Source organism: Rhyacophila brunnea, unplaced genomic scaffold (genome assembly GCF_057557595.1).
Source record: "Rhyacophila brunnea isolate RB1 unplaced genomic scaffold, BYU_Rbru_1.0 scaffold_8, whole genome shotgun sequence".
Classification (NCBI taxonomy): Eukaryota; Metazoa; Arthropoda; class Insecta; order Trichoptera; family Rhyacophilidae; genus Rhyacophila; species Rhyacophila brunnea.
In genome coordinates this window covers 38,584,366-38,605,004 of record NW_028233350.1, presented here as the reverse complement: position 1 = coordinate 38,605,004, position 20,639 = coordinate 38,584,366, and the positions used below count along the sequence as shown (strand labels likewise).

Here is a 20,639-nt window from a genome sequence, read left to right as displayed (position 1 = left end):
TAGAAGGCACTCTTGTATATTAAAAGCTTTAAATTATTCAGAGAATTTATATATAAATATTATGTAAATCAATCAGACCTATCATGAAATTTTTTCGAAATTCATTTAGTTTAGTAATTGTGATTGCAGAACTACAAGGTTATAAGTGTTTATTTTTGGCGAAATAAAAGTAACAACGTGGCTGCTTCGGCCTTGTCCACATGGCGCGTTTTGACTCGCGCGGATTCCATGTACATGTGACCTCATTGAGCCATTCATATGTAATCGCCGTGCGCCACTGCTCGTGCGCACTCGAAGTACAGGTGACCTCATTGAACCGTCCACATGCACTCACTACATATCGCGGCGAGACATGCGTCATCTGGACAAGCTCTTAGGATACTACTTCATTGGTAGGTTTGTTTTGTCAAAAATAAACATTTAGAACCTTGTAGTATTACTCCCGTAACGTAGCCTGTTATTAAATACACTATTAAAGGTTTCTTTTTTAACTGGTATAAAAAATACTATGCAGTTAAGTACTTTTAATAAAATAAAGTGATTAATAATTGTTGTTATTGTTGATATAAACAGAAAAAACTATGGAAAAAAAAATATATTCTATATAAAATTAAATGAAACTGTGCCTGAAATTTTAGTGTACTTTATTAGCAATGTCAAAAGAATCGTAGTTTGAGGAACACCATTATTTTGTCATAAAGAGTCTTAATTGTTGTATAAATAAGATTTATTTTTCTATTGTACCTACATACTTAGAAATCGCTTACATTTGACTTCTTCCTTCAATTATTGAACCTATCTGGAAATTATAAATTAAATTTTTGCAAAAAATAGGTTAATTTTATAGTACTCCATCATATCATTTTGTGATTGTGGTTTTGAGACCAAAAACCACACAAAGCCCACCAACCTTACTACTGTAAACATAAGTAGGTTGTGTTGGTTTTCAGTAGGTTGCGTTAGATTTGGTTTGGTTTTTGGTCTCAAAATACCTTAATCATGATGATGATATGGAGTACTTATCAGAAATAGTGTGTGAAAGATTTGTCTTCTTGGCTCAGTGCTGTTTCTTCTTTTCTTGTGCCATCCCCGATCGGTGGTAAGCCACCATCAAGATGACCTTAATTTTATTAACTGTAGCACGGAACAGATAACTCTGTAGCTGCACTTATACTAATTACAGGGAATCTTAAACCACTAAATCCGGACACCATCCGTCGATAATGGCATACATTAAATTTGTTCTCTCATAATGGTACCGAGGTACGTTTGTTTTCTAGTTATAATACTATACAGAATTTTTCAGACTACCCTTCTAATTCGTTTGAGGATGTCAATGTCTTTTTTTTTACCATGTTGAATCAATCATATGGGCCTTCACAGAGTGGAGGTTGTATTAATACATTTTTGTTTTTACGAGAAATGGATGTTAGCTACTTGCTCAACCTATTAGGCCCAAACACAGATCGTAAAACAATATGTGAATTTGCTAGACCCGGCCGGGGATTCAGATCCAGAAATTACAAGCTGACGCAGTGGATTATGTCAATATTAGTCATTCTGTAATTCAAATCTCTTTCAAATAGGTACCATGAATTAAAAATCTTAACTGTTCTCAATTTAATAGTTTTACTATAGCGGTAAACATTCATAACTCATTTTTGGTATTGGCTTAGATCCCACTCGTAATTTGATGCAATTGTTAAACTATAATTAATAACCCAATTTAAATATAGATTATTATGTATTAAAATGTTTAAAACCTTATGACTGTATACAGAGATTTCTTTTATAAGCAAATTAAAACTACATTTTTTTACTGGTAAATAATATGATTGTGTTCTACTATCCAAATAAAGTGTTTTTTGTTAAAAAAAATCTTATGTAGTGTGTATTTTTGTTTGAATTTAGTTGACCATACTTGATAAGTGTTACATAATACTAATCTGATAATTATTATTAATTTTAAAACTTGTATTAAAGTGTTAAAAGATTATCAACTATAAAAAAAAACTTAATATGATTTTTTTCTATTTTTAATCCTGTGAAATTTAATTATTTTATTTATTTCCTACAGAGGGCACGCAGTAGTACATTGAAGGGCCCTTCTTTTATTACAGATATAGTGCCAATTAATGTTTTTGACAATTGAATATGAAAAAAATGTACTTATTCTTCAGTTGTGTATTTTATGTTTAATAAATATTTAGAAAATTAAACGTTTTTTAATTGAATTTATAATTATTGCAGATGTGCTAACTTGAACAAAATAACAAAAATATTCCATCTTCTTTAAATACCTACTTACAATTATTTTAAATAGACCCAATTCTGACATTATTATTAAAATAAATTTATTTAATAGCTTTTGGTAATATTCTCTGTCCATATTTCCGATACAACAGCCAACTAAATTCGTACAGATTTTTGGACATATCTAGCCCTCAGGACACCACTGCAAAAGTGATTAGGTGCACTGCCAGTCTTACACAGCGAGGGCCAAGGAAAATGGCACAGCCTGCCTTATGCATTGATGCTGGCTGATGTATGATAGAATGCAGTGGAGAAGAGTGGAGGTATTGTGTGCACTATTTTTGTAAGATCTCCACAGTCCACTATATTACGCTTTGGTTTATGCAGGGTTTAATTGAATTTTAATAACTAATCGACACCATCTGCAATTTGTAGAATTATTATTGTTAATTAATTTTGTAATTAACAAGATAATCGCTCGCTCGACTCAATAACCAGATGAACTTGCCAAAGAATTAGTTCAGATAGGAAACGCATTTGACAACTAAATAACAACACTTAACACTACAAATGAATCTCGATAGTGTAAGGTGTTTAGTTTCAAAATAGATGAACTGTATGAAATAGTGTTAGAGCTTATCAGACTAAGACTGGCTGTGAGATTGTGAGTAAAAATTACGTATTTATCCTAACCCGTCTAAACAACGCTTGCGACATCCAGGCAATGGGCAGCGCCATCTGTGGGTCTCTTTTCAAAGTCATGCCACTCCGCTACAAAAACAAATCAATATGACTAATAATGTTTAGTAGTGTACACTATTTTTGTCGGATCTACACAGCCTACATTCACTCTTTGTGACTGATAAGCTGAAATAGTAGTAATTTTAAAGAGTAGAAAAATAAGAGATTCATAATATCTTCTTCTTCTTCGACCATGTCCGATTCTAATAGAATCATATGGGCCTCTACAGAGTGGAGGTTTGTAGTGACAGATTTGTTTTTTTTTTACGAGAAATGGATGTCAGCCACTTGCTCAACCTATTAGGTCCATACTCTGACTCATATACAAATTGAAAAACAATATGTGTACTTGTCAGACCCAGGATTCGAATTATTACTATTAAATAAAACACCAAAATGATTTATTATTTTAAATGCTTTCATAAATTTAATATAAGTTAAATAGAGAATAGAGTATAGGTACTTTTGTGTGACAAATGTACAATTTTATTATTAATACAATAATAGAATATCAATTCAAATTAACTAATTAATTTAACAAATTAACGTAATATATACTCATGTCTTTGTTCATATTATATTACACAAAGGTACATAGATACATAATTATTATAATAATCATTCAATATACATTTTGGACATGAAGAATTTTATATACATTAACGTATAAGAGTATACTTTTTTTTGAAAGATCGAGAAATAATTATTAACTATAAAAGACACATTTGAATAAAAATTCAATTTTTTTTCAATTATTATTTCAATATGAATAGGTACTTAATATTCAAGCATTTCTATATGTAGGTATCTAATAATTTTAATGTAATCATTTCAAAAGGGTTACGACACAACATCAAATTGAAAAAAGAAAATATATAATATTAAGTAGGTAAGTATTAATTAATATTAGTGATCTTTGAAACAATGTGTGGACAAATGAAAAATATTTCTAAAGCAAAACACACCAAGCATGAACAATGCCACGCTCCTCTCTGGCTTAAAATACCCTGTCAAATTTTTGGCTCTAATTTCAAGCAAATAAAAAGAAATACTCTACATAATATAAGATATCTTCATATAAATATATATTATTTTGACAAGAAGAATAATAATGTGTTATTCTATAATACAAAACGTTATGGTTTACTCGTAATAATAAAAAAATTAAATATGACTACATTTTTGTTCGGATCACCTCAATATTTACATATAATATATAATAATTATATTTAATACCTTAGTTCTGTACGGAAACAACTCAAAATACCATGTTCTAAGATAAAGACGTTTGAAAATTTTGCACGAATTCTCATTTCAATTACCTTGATTTTTTAGGTAAGTATATTTTATATTTAGTTTAAATGAATTTAGCATAATGAAATTTTACAGTTTAGTAAATATTCAACCCAGACATTCCCATTTATAATTGAATTAATGATATTCGATTTAATGACCCGTTGAAAAAAAAATTTGATTATTTTTTTTGTTGAATTATAATTAGAAAAGACCTTTCTACATCGAATGGCATTATCAACTAAAAACCTTGAAATTTTGAGTTGTTTCCTTATTGAAATGGAGTATCGAATTATGTGATATATTAATAAAAATTAAATAAGTTGTGATGTTATAAACTACATAATTTGATGGAAATTATATGGTCCCGTTCCAGTAAAAAAATCACCACATAAAGTATGAAGCCAAAATTGATCAATGTCCTTAAAGGCCTGATTACACAGGTTTAGTGCTTATTATTAGTAATCACTGCTTGCACTAAACCGCCACGTATAAACAGGCTGAATCAGTAATATGCATTAATATTCGGTCTGCTGTCACGTGTTGGTATAAGTATGAGTAGCGAGTACTAATGGTTAGTACTAAGCCCGTGTAAACACCTTATTTAGAATATTAAAATTTTTAAAAAATAAATAAAAAATTGTTTTCAAAATATGAGACATTCAAATTAACAAAATCTTTGATTGTAAATAAACAAATGGTTTTTTTGGAGATTGATTTTGAAATTACAATCACCTATTTGAATCTTGTATATTAATTTCAATGACATATATTATCATTTTCGAGTCAGCTTTTGACTTCTACATGTAAAAAATAGGGTTTGCGTATTTTTTACTTGAAATGGACAATATAATAATACATTATGATCCAATGCACTGGACATAACCAGGGGTACAGAATCAATTCCTGCGCATCTATTCTATATACAAGACTGCTATCGAGGATAATTTTTCATATGTTTGTATCGAAGTATTATAACTGTCACAATAAGTTAGCCGTCTAAACTGTCTATCTCGCTCTAAAATTTAGCACACCCAAGAGAGGTGCTGTTAAAACATAGAACTAATTGTAATTGTTACAATAAGTGTTAATACTTCGATACAAAACTATCCTCGATAGCTGCCAATAGCAACCAATAGCAGTCTTGTGTATATAATAGATGCGCTGGTGAGGTCATAACACATCTATGTGATTTTCTCATGTCTGCATGATTCAGTAATTGGCTGACACGTCGACTGTAGTTAAAAAAAATGGCACTTACTGTTTTGCAATTACGTATGCCAGATTTTTATCAATTAGATCAATCAATTTTCCTTGATTAGAAGTTTTCTGTTGTTTTTTTGTTGTTGTGAAAGTAGATAAACATTTCAGAATCTCATAGTTCTAGAGTCATTGAATATTTTGCTCATTTTTTTTTTATAAATTGATATAGAGAGCAAGTTTTTTTTAGCAAAAAATTACAAATCTTCAAAATCTATCGCTTACCAAAATACAACAGATCTGGTATTGACATGTCTTGGTATCTACGTTCAAGACAGAAATAGTTTTTCAAAAATATTACATGAAAATATGTAGGTATATTCATTTTTAGGAAAATATCATGAAGTATTAAATATATATATTATTTTCATTCTTATGTTAACGATGAAAAAAAGATTTACTAATTACTAAGATGAAAAAAGGCTTTCATTAATTTACTTCAATAAGTAATTATAAAATTTCAGTTGGTGAGTTTTTTTTACTTAAATTTTGCTTCCTAAAAAGCAGCGATCGCAATGTTTAGGTATTAATAAAAATGATAATGTATATTACGTCCAAATCAGGAAAAATCAAATGTTAATAAAAAAATGATGGTGTAAATATACCTAATATTTATAGTACATACATACCTAATGTAGAGATTAAAAAATATACAAATAATAATTATGTAATAACCTGATTTAAATAGGTACATAATCGAGGAAATAGATAGAAGAAGAGCCTAAGTAAAGTTGAGGCGTTCTCCTTTTGAGAATTCACAATTCCTTATTTACCATATCACCAAACATCAATTTGATCTGATGACTACAATCACCACTAGTGGTCGATAAATACTGATACGTACTGTCTTTATTAATTAAAATGCATTTTTCTCAAATGCCCCTCTTGTAACCAGCTCCTCAATTATAAAACACACGTGTTTTAAATGAGTAACATTATCATTAACAATATTAAATTCAGTTTAAAATAAAACAAACAATTTTTCAAGTAATAATCATGTTGAATATTAAAATATATACATAATACAGAGAAATAATAAATATTAGTAAACATGTTTTTTTATTGTAAATATTACTAGTTATAAAACACTACTTCAAAAGAGGTAAATACGATTTTATCTGCGTTATCATTACTATATATTGTTTTTCCAACAATTTTCTAAACATATAAAATCATGTTGAAGTTTTAATACATAAATTTTATATGTAAAGATTCTGAGGACATTGTTAAAATTTAACATAAATAAAAATGAAATGTTAATTGCGTGTTCTGTTTCAATTAACTACAATAGAATTAGCAAGTATTTGAATAAAACATAATTAATATTAAAGTATCCGATATAAATACTTAAAAAATAACGATAGCTTAGCGATAATGTTAATTTTATTAATTTATTTAGATAAATCACAGAAAATTAAATAAACATGTTAACAATAAAAACACTTATTTCTTAAAGGTCATGTCAAACTCGTCTGAATTATATCATATTTTGTTAATAATTGATTATCAATGATTTAATAACATTTTAATGCAATTTTGAAAAAAAAAATCAATTTTATAATATGAAGAAATATTAATTTTGTCTTATTTGTCTATATTAAGACCGAGATGCACAAAATATCACGAATCATTAATTAGTCGTTTGTCAGGTAGGGTGATTAGCGGTTAACGTTTGAGTAAACATACATAATATATATCGTCACCATAGATGTCAAGGGAGCCAGTCCACAAAATCATAATGCTGAGAAACAGGCGCGCAAAGATTTTGTGTGACAAAAAAAGTAACATGTTTTTATTGAACTTTTTTGTTTTTAAAGATATGTATAACGGTGAAACTTTGAAGATATACTTTGTGATGTTATCTTTTTATTATTTTGTACAAATGACTAAAAAAAATAGTATGTATCTTAGAAGTTATGTGTGTTATATCTCTTGACCACTGAATATTGAAATGTATAGTTAGCACACGTGTGTGGTAGTGAAAAGAGTTTTGTGGCTTAAATCCATTGACCACTGCATCTTTGATGATTTTAAAATGCTTTTGTGTACTTTACTCATGTTCGCCAAATTTGTGGCTTGGCTCCCATGACATCTACGGCGACGATATACCAATGTTCACCCGCAACAGATAACCTAAAAATGAAACAACTTCCGTTTTAACGTTGTTTACTCGTTTCAAACAAAGGAAAATTACTTTGAGTATCAATTATATATGCAAATACGAAAGGCTAGCAGTATTAAGTGTCTCATTTAATTTCATACGGAACTTTATTGCCATGTAAATATGACACATACATACAGTGTATCTGTATTTGTGTCAATTTATGCATTATTTAATTACTGATAAAACAAACATTATATGTCAAGCAAAAGATATTTAAATATTTAATATAATTATAAGATAATTAAATATTTGTTGGGTGATCAAAATTTTAGAAAATTTCAACAATTCTGATTGCAGAACGCAATGTTGTCTCATTAATTACTGTTGCAGCTGTCATTCTATTTTGACTATGCATGGCATTTTGATGTTATTTCGATATAACGCAACTCGACACGCTTATGCATCTCGGTCTAAGAGATGAAGAATCTAGAAATTTTTGAATCCATATGTCAATCATTATCACAAAAAATAAGATTCAGTTCAGAAGAGCTTTATATGTCCTTTATTAAAACAATAAAATTATTCCTTTACATCCCTGAATACTTTTAAATAATTAATACAATTAAAAACATTTTTCCCGTCATAATTTCCATATTTTCTGACATATACCTACACTCATCTAGAGATCAGTCCATGATTTTTGTAAAATCTTCAAACTCAACAAGCCACAAGACATCGATATGCATTCTCTACAGTAAAATCAAATTATATCCACATTATAGTACCTACCAAATAATCAACTTATTCTATAAGCCAACAAAATATGGAAATATGACATTCAGAATAAAAAGATTAAGACGACAATTGAACCCCTCTCCGGAAAAGTAACATTATCAAAAAATCAACGTTTTAAGATAATGGCGATTAAACATGACGCGCCAGATCAAAAACAATGTGATATGTGCTGCACATCACCATTTTAAGACTTCTAGTATCAGTGGTATAGTGCTGAATTAAATATTTCCCCTTCCAGCAAACCCTGAGACACATTACCTTTCAAAAATGAAGGATTCAGGTTTCATAACTTACAATCTCCATCAATGCTTGTTTTTTGGCAAATTGAAAAAAACAGTTTTCTTAGTATAATTTAAAATAAATCAATGCATTATTGATAAAGAAATGGGCTGTAATAAAAAAAATGTTAGTTTTGCTATGTGTATGGAGATTTTTAGTTTAGAACCGTGGAACAGACGTTTACACCACAGATAAATAAAAACCGTCAGTCATGACAGTTCAATGTGGCACTCTTATTGGCTGGAATGGAGGTTGTTAGTTTAGAAAATAACAAGTATTTTGTGAATGTAAGTTTTGAAAATAAATCATAATTCGTCGTTGAAACTAGAAAATTGTGTAACTCCGTTTTAATCGAAAATTGACTTTGAATGCCATCTAGTGGCCGTTGATAATATCTATCCATCTTGCAAATTTTGTAATTCCATAAAAATTGTAACATTGTTAAATCATGGATGATTTAACTCCAAAACCATATATTTGTATAGGAAACCATAATGTTTTTTGTCTCTCCTGTAAAGTCGTGTTTTTGGAGTTACACAATTTTCTAGTTTCAATGACTTATTTTCACATTCGTTTTAAATAGGCGTTTGTGTGTTTAGAATGTTACATCATATTTTCAATTGACGGTGTGAATATAAAGAACATTGCTGCATTCATAACTCATTTTTAGTTTACTGTGGAGTTTGTGAGATATGAAACCAGAACCCTCAAATATCGAATTTCACTGCTCTTTGTAAAAAAGACAATACTTTTTCACATCCACTTCTGAATTGGACTGACTAATCACTTCTCTTGGATTTTTACACTCAGTTTACTGGGTATGTATATACCTAGTTAAGTTTTTAATGTTTTCCCAAGTTAAATATAACAATGACATGATTATCTAATATTTACATGCTACAAAAGTATTCCATAATATTGACGATCTGTTGAAAAAAGTCCCGGATCACCAACCTGACGTGCTCCGCACCACTGTCAAGAACCATCTGTTCTTGAGACTAATCAATAATTTATTTTTGTACGGTACATCGACAAATGTGTGACGACACGTCTTTTGAACTGATTTACCAAAAATTAGCATTATTGTGATAGCGCTGTTTTTTCGGCGAGGGGCTAATTTTAATTTTAATTAATTATAAAACGAGATGGTTTAGTTAACAAATTAAAAACTGCCATCAAACGTTAATTTAATTTATCTTGAAATGATAATGTATCATTACATTTAACAATGTCCTTGGCATATAAAAATTACTTGTATTGTGTAAATTCATGATTTGTTTAAGTAGAAATATTCATAAGTTTAACGCTTAATCAGTTTCGAATGGTCATAAAAATGATTTATAATTGTTTTATCAATAGACATCTTAGTTTCATTAAATAATGGTATATGATTTTTAATAATATCTATGAAGTAAGTGACCTCATAAATATAGAAGATATAAGGCCTTGAGGAGTACAATTTGTTTAAAACATAATAATTTATTAGGTATGTTACATCTGTTACGAATCAAATATTTTAATAATTTCATTTTAGCCGTAACTTATTATATTTTATTATTTATCTATAAGGCAAATGAAAAGAGTTAAAAATAATTTGAATCAATTAAATTTGTGACGAAGAATATAACTCCTCGGTTTACCTGCACCACAATCTGCAGTATTTTAGTCAAATTACTTGCATTTTTAAAAAGCTAATAATATCCTACCAGATAGACAAATCAAATTAAGGAGCCATGTGATTTTGCTTATCGGGATTACGATAATGTACCAAAAATAGGGTCACAGTTGTGGATAAATTTAGCTGGGATACGAACCAAAATGATAAATAGTGATTCTGTCATGAGATCCCCACTCAAATAAAAATAATATATTTTTAATTACTTCAAAATAAGTTGTGGTATACATTGACATCTCTTAGATTTTTTATTAATTTGAGGTAATGAGACAAAAATGTATATGTCGTTTTACCCGCGTAAAATAGTAACGAGATGAAAACAGAATTCAATGTTAGACTAAGTTTTTTAGTTATGTTACCATTTACGAGAGAGTTTGAAAGACTGATTTATCTTTAACGACAAGTAGAAAAATACAATTTATGTAGATGATCTTAAGCAAACGCCATCTGTGGAAAAGTTTAAATATCATCTGCGGTAGATTGTTCCCAACAGTTATTTATAAGAAGTAATTTCAACCCATTCGATTCGACGTGGAGTAAAATACAAAAGAAAACAATCATACGATCCCTACGATCCTCGTGTGAGATCTATAAATTAGAACTAAGTAAAAATTATGTACCTTTAGGAACTTTTGTTATTAAAAAAAAAATTAAGCCAGCTGGAATATAGGAAACATACGTTAACGACACAGACGAAGTAAATTTTGAACATATATTATTAACACTAACATAATAATAATTAAGGATTGCAATACTGGACCATTTTTTTATCAATCCAATATTAGAATATTTTTAAGTCCCGGGATTATTATTTTTCAATCACGGGATTAAAAATTCCAAATCCCGGGATTAACATTTTTTTTAATCCCATAAATGGATAAAACAACTAAAAATTAGTTTGATTAGACATATTTTGTCATGCAATTATTGTAAAATAGCATTTAATGGATGTTTGATGATCAACAATACTGAGATATAAAGAAGTTATAAAAACTTCAAATACAACAAACTGTAAAGTTGTTTTCTCATTCTATTCTAAAAATTAAGATACTATTTTCATACACATTATAATGTTTTGTATGGATAAACTAGTTATATTCTGGATGATTTGTTTCCATAAAAAAAGTTATGTCAAGTATAAGTATATATCAAATCCAAGGTTCAACTTTATCAATCCCGGGATTTCAGGATCAAGAAATCACGGAATTGGAAATCCCGGTATTGCAATCCCTAACAATAATAATAATTATCCTAAATCGTAAATACTCCACAAAATATACAATAATGTTTGTGTATTTATTATAGACCATTTTGTCGTATTCTATGCGACAACTTAATACATATCAAAGTATTTTTAATCACTAAATAAGGACTATAAAAATATTCCATAGTTTCTATAAATTAGTTGTAATAATAACAGTGGTACTAAAGACTTGTGCATTCAGTACAATAAATTGACACGCTCGGCATCAAAACATGACAAGTCCAATTCGGTAGCTATAAGTTAGTCTAACGTATAGATAAGAAATAGGTTTTGAAATAAATTGAGATTAATACTAGGGTGCATTAGTTGTGGATAAGTGACGTTACAACACTAATCATGTTATATTTGATTTCACAATTGTATCAAAATCTTGTAATAAATTTCTGTCTTGTATGAAAGCACTGTTAAGAAGTTCATTGCAAGTCGATTCTAGTGTAGCTACTTTTAATTGAATTAAACAGTCATTCAAAAGAGGTTAAAAACTGAGTTTAACACAATTCCGTACTGAAAGATGCATGCTGGGTATAAGCGCAGGAATCGTAAATAAATAAAAGTAAGAGAATAATTAAAAGTGGTGGGTAGTTAAGGCCTCAAAGTGGAGATGGGCACATCACTATCCATATTAAAAATATTAAAAGGCTAATAACCGAGACGAGTGGAATAAGCAAAGAAAGCAGTGGATAGCAACATTTGATATTCCTATGTCGAGCGAAATGATTTCTTCTCTACTAGGCTAAATCAAAATTATGTAAGTCCGACCGAGATCTTAGGAATTTATTTCTAATAATTACCGGCACAAAGGGTGCTTGATGTTCGTTACATTTTAATATTAAGTTTTATTTAAATGCAATTTAATATTAAGAATTCTGAAATTACATGGATTTCATGTAAAAGAAATTGAATTACATTTTTAAATAAAAATACAAATACAACCTTTAAGGTAAATATGATACTTAATTCGAATCCGTGACCAACAGCTTCAGAGACATTTGCCGTACTGACAGATACTACATGTGTCAATTACATTATAAGTATTTTTAATATTTCATTTATACCACAGTATGACAACCTCTCAGCACGTAACCTCCCAAATGCTTACACATCTAATACAGTGTACATAGTAATATATAACTGTATCTATTTTACTTTCTTAACAGTACTACTACATACAACGTTGTAACAAAGCTATTATTACCAAAGACAACGATTAATACTTTAGTGTACACATATTATACCGAAAAAGATGTGTCATACTTTAACGCCGAGAGAGATAATAAAATTATTTTGTTGGCTGCAATGACAGTTTAACAGTCTACCGCATAATTCTTCTACATGCCGCCTGGCTTTGGTATATTCGTGTCGTATGCTCGAATGACATCCGTTTGAGTGACAGAGCCCCCTTCCTCTTGTGAAAATGCGAATCCATCTATTTCGTCAGCAAAATAAAACCAATATTATTCATAACGAATGCAGGGATTTACCAGAATCATGCAAAAAAAAACATCGATCTTATATCAAACTGTTCATGAACTGGTGTTTATTAAACACCGAAAAATACAAGATACATTCAGTGAAACCTAAATTTTTAAAAAACTTACAAAACAAACTATGTATTGTATTTTTTAATAAAAAATCATACAAATTGGTTTGGAGTATATTATGTCAACGTGTTCTTTCGCCTTTGCAAAAATTTTCCCTTTCTCTTGAACTGACAATGTTTTTCTTTCCGAGAGAGTATTTTGAACACGCGTAAACACAAAGCAACAAAAAAACTTATACAATCACATTGTGGGAACTCTAAAAATATCTATAAATAGAAATGCACACATAGGTCTGGAATTAATTTCAATAATTGCCATGAATCAAATTGAATGTGTTCAAATACATCTAATTTTTAATTTCAATACATACTTTCAATTGAATTTTTAATATTTGAAATTTAAATTGTAGGAAATAAAATCTTAAAACCGGAAAAACGTTAATATAGAATAAGTTGAAAATCGATATCACACATATTGCAATTGAAGCATATATGCTCAAAAATTTACCTATCCGTAAAATATTTCTATATCTGCATTTAAATAGTTTTAAATTTCAAAATGGACAAAAATGTCCAGAATCTGGACAAAATTAGAAATATACCAAATACTGTTCCAGTACATGTTTGTTCATTGGATTTACAATCCAATGTGGATCTTATCTGCATCACAAAGAGGTTTCTTAACAGTGTTTTTATCACGAGAAATGGATGCTAACCACTTGCTCAAGCCATCAAGTCCATGCTCTGGATCCAAACACATATTGGGAAAAAAACATGAAAATTTTCCAGACCCTGGATTCTAACTCTGGGAGCTCGGCAGGGCCATCGTATTAGTACATTATTTAGCATAAGAACAGTTTCATGTAAGATCAATGAAATTCAGTACCAAAAACTATTCTTCAAATTGTTTCTAATTCACAAAAAACTGTGCATTTTTTTATATTGTAAAAAATGTAACTTTCTATTTGTAGTTATAAATAAATTCTCAGAGTTTATTTTATCAAGTATACATATAATTTAATTTTTTAAATTCATGATAAAATTACAAATAGATTAATTCAAAATACAAAAATTTGGAAATAAAACATGGAGAACTGATTAACAAACACATACAGTATTGTGAAGTTGGTAATCTTTTTAATTTATATGTTAATAATTTATATAACATTATGATTTATCATTATAAAACCAAATCTAACCTAACCTAACTTAATATTTATTAATAGTTTTCATTATGGTCAGGTTAAAATGGGCCAGATTAACCTATTTCTTCACAGTATTGTATGTCAAGTATTTCTGTTGATAAATTTTATAACTATTATGGATTCTGTGGTTTGCAAAATGCTCTCAATCAACAAACAAAATACAGTATCTACGATCTACTGTTACAATTTATTCTTTATCTCGATTCCAACTAGCATCCAATGTGAAATTTAAAAACCAATTTTCAATCTACATATTGTATGTATATCAACGTAATATAAAATGTATATAATTATGTAATTATTACATACAGGGCCAGATTTACACTCAAAGGGACCATGGACATTTCAATTGCAACATGCGAATCTTAATCAGTTTCTGACAGAATGATTCCATTGATGCATGCCGCTAAACTATTCTATATAAGTATATATATTTTTTTTTACCATGCCCGATCCTAAAAAGATTGTATAGGCCTCCACACAGAAGGTTTTATTAACAAATTTATATTTTTACAATGGATGTTAGCCACTTGCTTAACCTATTAGGTTCATACTCCGGTCCAAACACACATTGAATGAAACAACATGTTAATTTACCAGACACGGGATTCGAACCTGGGATGCACGACATCATAAGTGCACATGGCAACTTAAATTTATTTAAAATATATTTATACTTAAAGGTTTTTACAAAGCCTCCCATAATATATTAACAGGTGTGGCATCCGATATATTTATGTATTGTAAATATTTTTTGGTGTAATTGATTTCAATAATATTATATTTTAATATTAAAATACCGTCCTTTTTTTTATTGAGTTTGGCACAGGAGGCAGATGCTTCCTCTACCTCAAGATTTTTTCAGTTAATTTCTCTGGCTTCAGAGCCCCTACCGATCTTGACTATAGTCTCTTTAGCCCAGCCCTATGGTAAATCTGGCCTGGATTGTATATATCTACAGAGAACCTAACATGTCAGACAATGACAGTAGTAAATAAAAATGTGAGAATTGCTTAATATTTTCTTTTTCAGGTCTATAAAAATAAATATATTACCCAATTGCGGAAATATTATATTATTCATCCACCCAATATATGCAAAACATAAACGGTGCAATATAACATTGAATGTGTTCATTTGAAGTAAAATGTTTAAGCACTAAGTGTATAAACAACACAGAAAGCTTTAAAATTCACCATCTTTGTGAAATAAGGTAAACTTTAATTTCAGTAACACTCTTTAATTATTATGTTACATAATAATAATATAATCAGAGTGTATGATGTATGTGTTATGTAACACTTTAAGTATGTTGCTTTTTTGCATCATTTTCATCACACTTTGATATTATATATAAATGTATGTGTATCCGAATCTAAACAATGTTTCACATTATAAACATGGTAATATTAAAGGAACTAAGTAAATGGATGTGTTTATCTACAAATGTATAGCCATTAATGACACGATACTTTTCTCATTATAAAATGGATATATTAGTTACATTTCAAGCTAATAACACAAATGTGTTATAATTGTCATTTATTTCAATTACCAATTAAGAGTTTTGTTACATCATCAACTGTAATTTCAAAATAGTATCTTATAGCTCGTTTACACTGCATGGATTTACTGCTGGCAGTAATAGATCAAAAAAGTTTAGTGGCTTCTGAATTTTTATGTGACAGTTGCAACTTGCGCGACATGTGCATCTGCGTAGTAGAACAATAGTGGTGAACGTGCCGGAAAAAATTCTAAATACATCGCGTAGACCATTGATTCTGACATTTATCGACATTCACAACCTGTCAAATAGCACCACATAATGATGACAACGCGTCTCGCTTACGACTGAATAATGAGATCAGTGACACAGTCAGCAGTTTTATTGCTGTGATAGTTTAATTTATGTGCAATTGTTGGCAGTAAATCCATGCACGGGTACTGGCCCTTTTATTCTTAAATTTTAGAACATAATATAATATCAATAGTTAATGTTTATCTATGACAACATTCTATTAAACTATAAATAAAGTAGTAACTAAAGACATTATTTTAAATAAAAATGTGAACCCAATTAGGTACCTATGTAATTAAAATACATATCTATAAAATTTTAAAAATTTAATTGAACTATAAGGTTGAATATCCATTTTTAAAATGAGAATAAAAAAACCATGTCAAAAAAAAGTCTTGTGCTTAACCAGTCTAAAATTTTAGTTTTGTTCAACAAACGAAAACAAAATAGCACGTTTTGAAAAGAAAAAAAAGATAGTGACAAAATAATACTCACGTGAGAGTTCCACCTCCATATTTACCCGAGTGTTGGACCGGCGACTGAAGACGCTTCGAACGTTTTTGAGCAGACGGGCGGTCTCAGTTAACCTGGCGACACGGGTAACAACGCCAAAAATACTTAGCACATGCTTTCTGCATCTTATGTTTATGTCCCTTCCAACTAACCTCCGCTAATTCTACAGTATTAGGGTTGGTTAAAAGCGCATGCGTCAGACAATACGGCATGATAACAGGTAAGCACAAGACATTCACAGTAATTTAAACGTAGCGAAAGTACAAAACACGAATATTGTCAATACAGGTAGTTCTTGATTCATAATCAATGTTCAGGTTTGATATGAACTCTGCCACAAGCCGAAATACGGCTTATTAAACTGATCAACGATAATCTTTTAGTCATAGATTATCTAAAAAGACATATTTAACATCAATTATTACACAATTAATTCTAAATCCAAGAATACCTGTATGTGTTAGAAAAAATATTTAGCAATGGATAAAATACAACCATTTTTCAATCTTAAATATATATCACAACTTTACTATTCAATGAAATAAAAGAATTAAATATTTTATTATCTAACCACAGAAGAAATAAAAAGTATATAAAAGAGTGTATGTATCAAATCACAACAACAAATTTAGTTTAAATTAAGATATATACTGTTTCATTAATAAATGTGTATATTATTGAAATATTAATATTTTAAATAAATTTACTTGATTTTCTTTTTATTTATTATTGATAAATGGCTGCAATCCGCTCATGCACAAAATGACGTAATAAAACATTTGACACTAGTGGTCGGACAAAAACACAAAAGCATTCCTAAGAAAGATGGGGGTCACAACGGTAAAAGAAAATTCAGAAGACATCCAGGGGTAGTCGAGGGCCACACCGGTCGATACTTACACCGAGAGAGGCGTTCCAATGCATGCACAGGCCTGCCACCACGTCGCACAATAGTAAAACACAATAATATATGTCAATAACCCAAAACAGTGGAATAAAAGTTTTCTGGAAAATTACTAAACACCATAAAGTATAATAATATAAATCAAGCAAAATAATTGATAATACTACATTTTAATATTTTAACTTTGCTATTTTAAAAAAATGTCTATGGAAAAAATGGAAATAATTAATTGTTCATATGAACACATTGTTCTTATGAAGTTAAATCAGCGGTTCCCAATTTAAATAACTACAATATAAAAAATAAAATATTGTGTCAAAGTCGAGTAAAATAATACAATAAGTCTGTTTGCCCATGACGACCACACGTCGCAGCAACTTTTCCTCTTCTTATACCGCGCAACGCACAATCTACCGTATGGCTCCGATAATCGCTAGGGTGGAAAGGTAGACATGTGTATGGGGGGGGGGGGTCAAACGTAATAATTCCTCAGAATCACCCCTGCACGCCTATCCACCTTTCGGCCGTAGCAATTCGTAAAAGACATACGGTGCAGTGTGTGTTGCACGGTGTACATAGGGGGGAAAATTGCTGCAATGTGCAGTCATCATGGGTGGAAAGTCTGACCTCACTTTGAAAATATCACAAACAATCTATGTCATAATTTATGAAATTTATAAAAGTTAGGAACAATCATTTTTTTGTAAATATTTATAATTTTACGGAAATTTTTGTTTTGCGGAATTACTAAGCATCAACATTGTATTGTATTTTAAAACAAATTTGAAAATGCAACCCATTTGAGGTTGGGAATCGCTGATATAACTAGAAAATCTAATCAGGAATCATAAATAATATTATTTTTTAAACATAAGTAAATTGTAAACTCTAAATTGTAAATTATTCTAAAATTCAATGCAATATTATACAATGAGTGCGTTCAGTGAGGATTGGGTAATTTTAAAATTCCCTAAGTTTTATCCATACAATCTATATACATTCATCTTTTTATATACAATATATAATATACACTGTGATTAAAAACAGAAACTATTATAAATTCAGTCGAAAATTAATGAACACGTTTATGACTTTTACAACAAACTAGAAGTGTACGCATACATGCTATTAACATGAGATATACCTTACGGACAAGACAGTGTATATAATATATTATATATATGTAATATGTATGTATTTTTAATATTCAATCAAAGGTGATTCAGATTTTTCGCAGCAGGTAACAAAATAACAAAGAAATACAAAGCTAATGAAAAAAACCAATGCAGTAAAAATTAAGCCAATTTTGCAATGGATAATAAATCAATTTAATTATGTATTGCGGGGGTGTTAATTTTTGTCATCCGGATTGATAATGTTAAATATATGTAATATTATTATTTTTAAAATGGAGAGTGAATCACTCGGTATTTTATTATGAAAAACCCTGTTTAAGTTTGATGTCGGTAACACTACTGTGAATATAGTGAAGGATAGTTGGAAGTGAATTTATTCAAATCCTAATGTAATATATTACCAACATTAAATTAGTTTAAAACTTTGGCTATATCTTAATCTAAATTATGCTTTGAAAAAAATAATAATAGAAAATGTTAATTGGTCGTATAATGTAGATTTTTTTATTGAACTGTCCTCGTATCAAAGTTAACTTATATTATTAACTGTCAGATTTATATAAAAAGTAGATTAAGTAAGGTTATGTACAATGTCTAAGTAACAAAAACCAGTTAGGGAATAAAATAATTTCAAACAAACCAATAACCTGTTTGATGTTAATTAATATTAAAATGTTAGTGCATTAGTAATGTTAGGTGCTATGCGTTGACTACACGTCTTTATGTGTATTTTGTATCGTTCCTTCGCTTATTATAAGTTAACGTGCAAAATGTACACAAGTATTTTTCAATTGTCAGTTCTGCGATTGCAGGGTAAAAGTTATTATGTCGCATATGCCGAAAATGAAATTTTAATCAACTGCACATGTACAGCTTGTATATAATTGAATTTGTTCAAAAGTTAGCGAATAAAAGATCGTAGGGTTGCTGCCAAAAGTTGGTAAGTTGATAATCTAGGTATTTAGAATTAACAACGGATTATGTGTCTATATTATAAATATGTATGCTAGAGAAACAATTCAAGGTCATCTGATATATATAACATGCACGTAAAACACAAAGAAATTAGCATTATGCCTCATTTTAAGCGGCATGTCAAACTTAAAATTGCAATTACTCAATTAACACTTCAACTTTTGGCATTACCTTAATAATAATACTTATTTCATGATCTTTTTTTATTTTGAGACTATAAATAATTTAGTTTTCCACACGAATTACGTTCACATTATCATGAAAAACGTGTGGAGGATAATTTATACTAAATACATTCAAATAATTAAAAATATTATTTTGTAATCATAAATATTACACAATATTATTAAGAATTTAATCATATTATCGTCACTGTTCTGGCAGAAGACACTAATTCGAAAAAATGACATATTGAGTTAGTACCAAAATGTTCCTTATTTTAAACTTTACCGTCTGGAAACCTTCTTAATAAATAAACAGTCTTTATTTTAAAGTCATCCTTTTTACGATTACTTAATAAACTCACATGATAGACCATTATTTCAAACTTTTTAACAACTTCAAAGTCAAATTACTCAAAACTAGTATTCTTCAGTTAGTCTGTTCTGCCAGAACAGAGACGTTATGTAGTTGGAAATAAAATTATTAATGAATTTCTCGGTTCTAGCATTTTGAAATCTGTAATTGACATATTATTTCAAGTGTGATTATCTCAGTTGTAACAAAATCGACATGAGAACTTTTGCCCCGGAATCGCAGTTAATAAAAATGAAACCAGTGCTGAAAACTTTGTGGCAGTAAAATATGGGAACCCGTTCATTTTTTTAATAAAACATTAAAAGGGTCCTGTATATACCTTGGGGAGAAAAGTCTGGCCAGTGTCACATTTCTTGAATGGTCAGCA

The 20,639-nt window shown here is 29.3% G+C and overlaps 1 protein-coding gene across 4 annotated transcripts in view; it reads right to left on the bottom strand.

Moving 5' to 3' along the window:
- Window positions 1–12,884: 12,884 nt before the first annotated feature.
- Window positions 12,885–20,639, bottom strand: part of ATP8A (ATPase phospholipid transporting 8A1) — a 213,671-nt gene continuing 205,916 nt past the window's right edge. For 3 of the 4 annotated variants that reach the window (XM_085959246.1, XM_085959247.1, XM_085959250.1), the window contains exons 22-23: window positions 16,703–16,794; window positions 12,885–13,090 (exon numbers count right to left, since the gene is read on the bottom strand). In XM_085959246.1, coding sequence (XP_085815372.1) covers window positions 12,993–13,090; window positions 16,703–16,794 — 190 coding nt within the window. In that variant the 3' untranslated portion in view covers window positions 12,885–12,992. Of the gene's footprint in view, window positions 13,091–16,702; window positions 16,795–17,620; window positions 17,653–20,639 lie in introns of all 4 variants that reach the window. The other variant, XM_085959249.1, reaches the window with a different exon arrangement.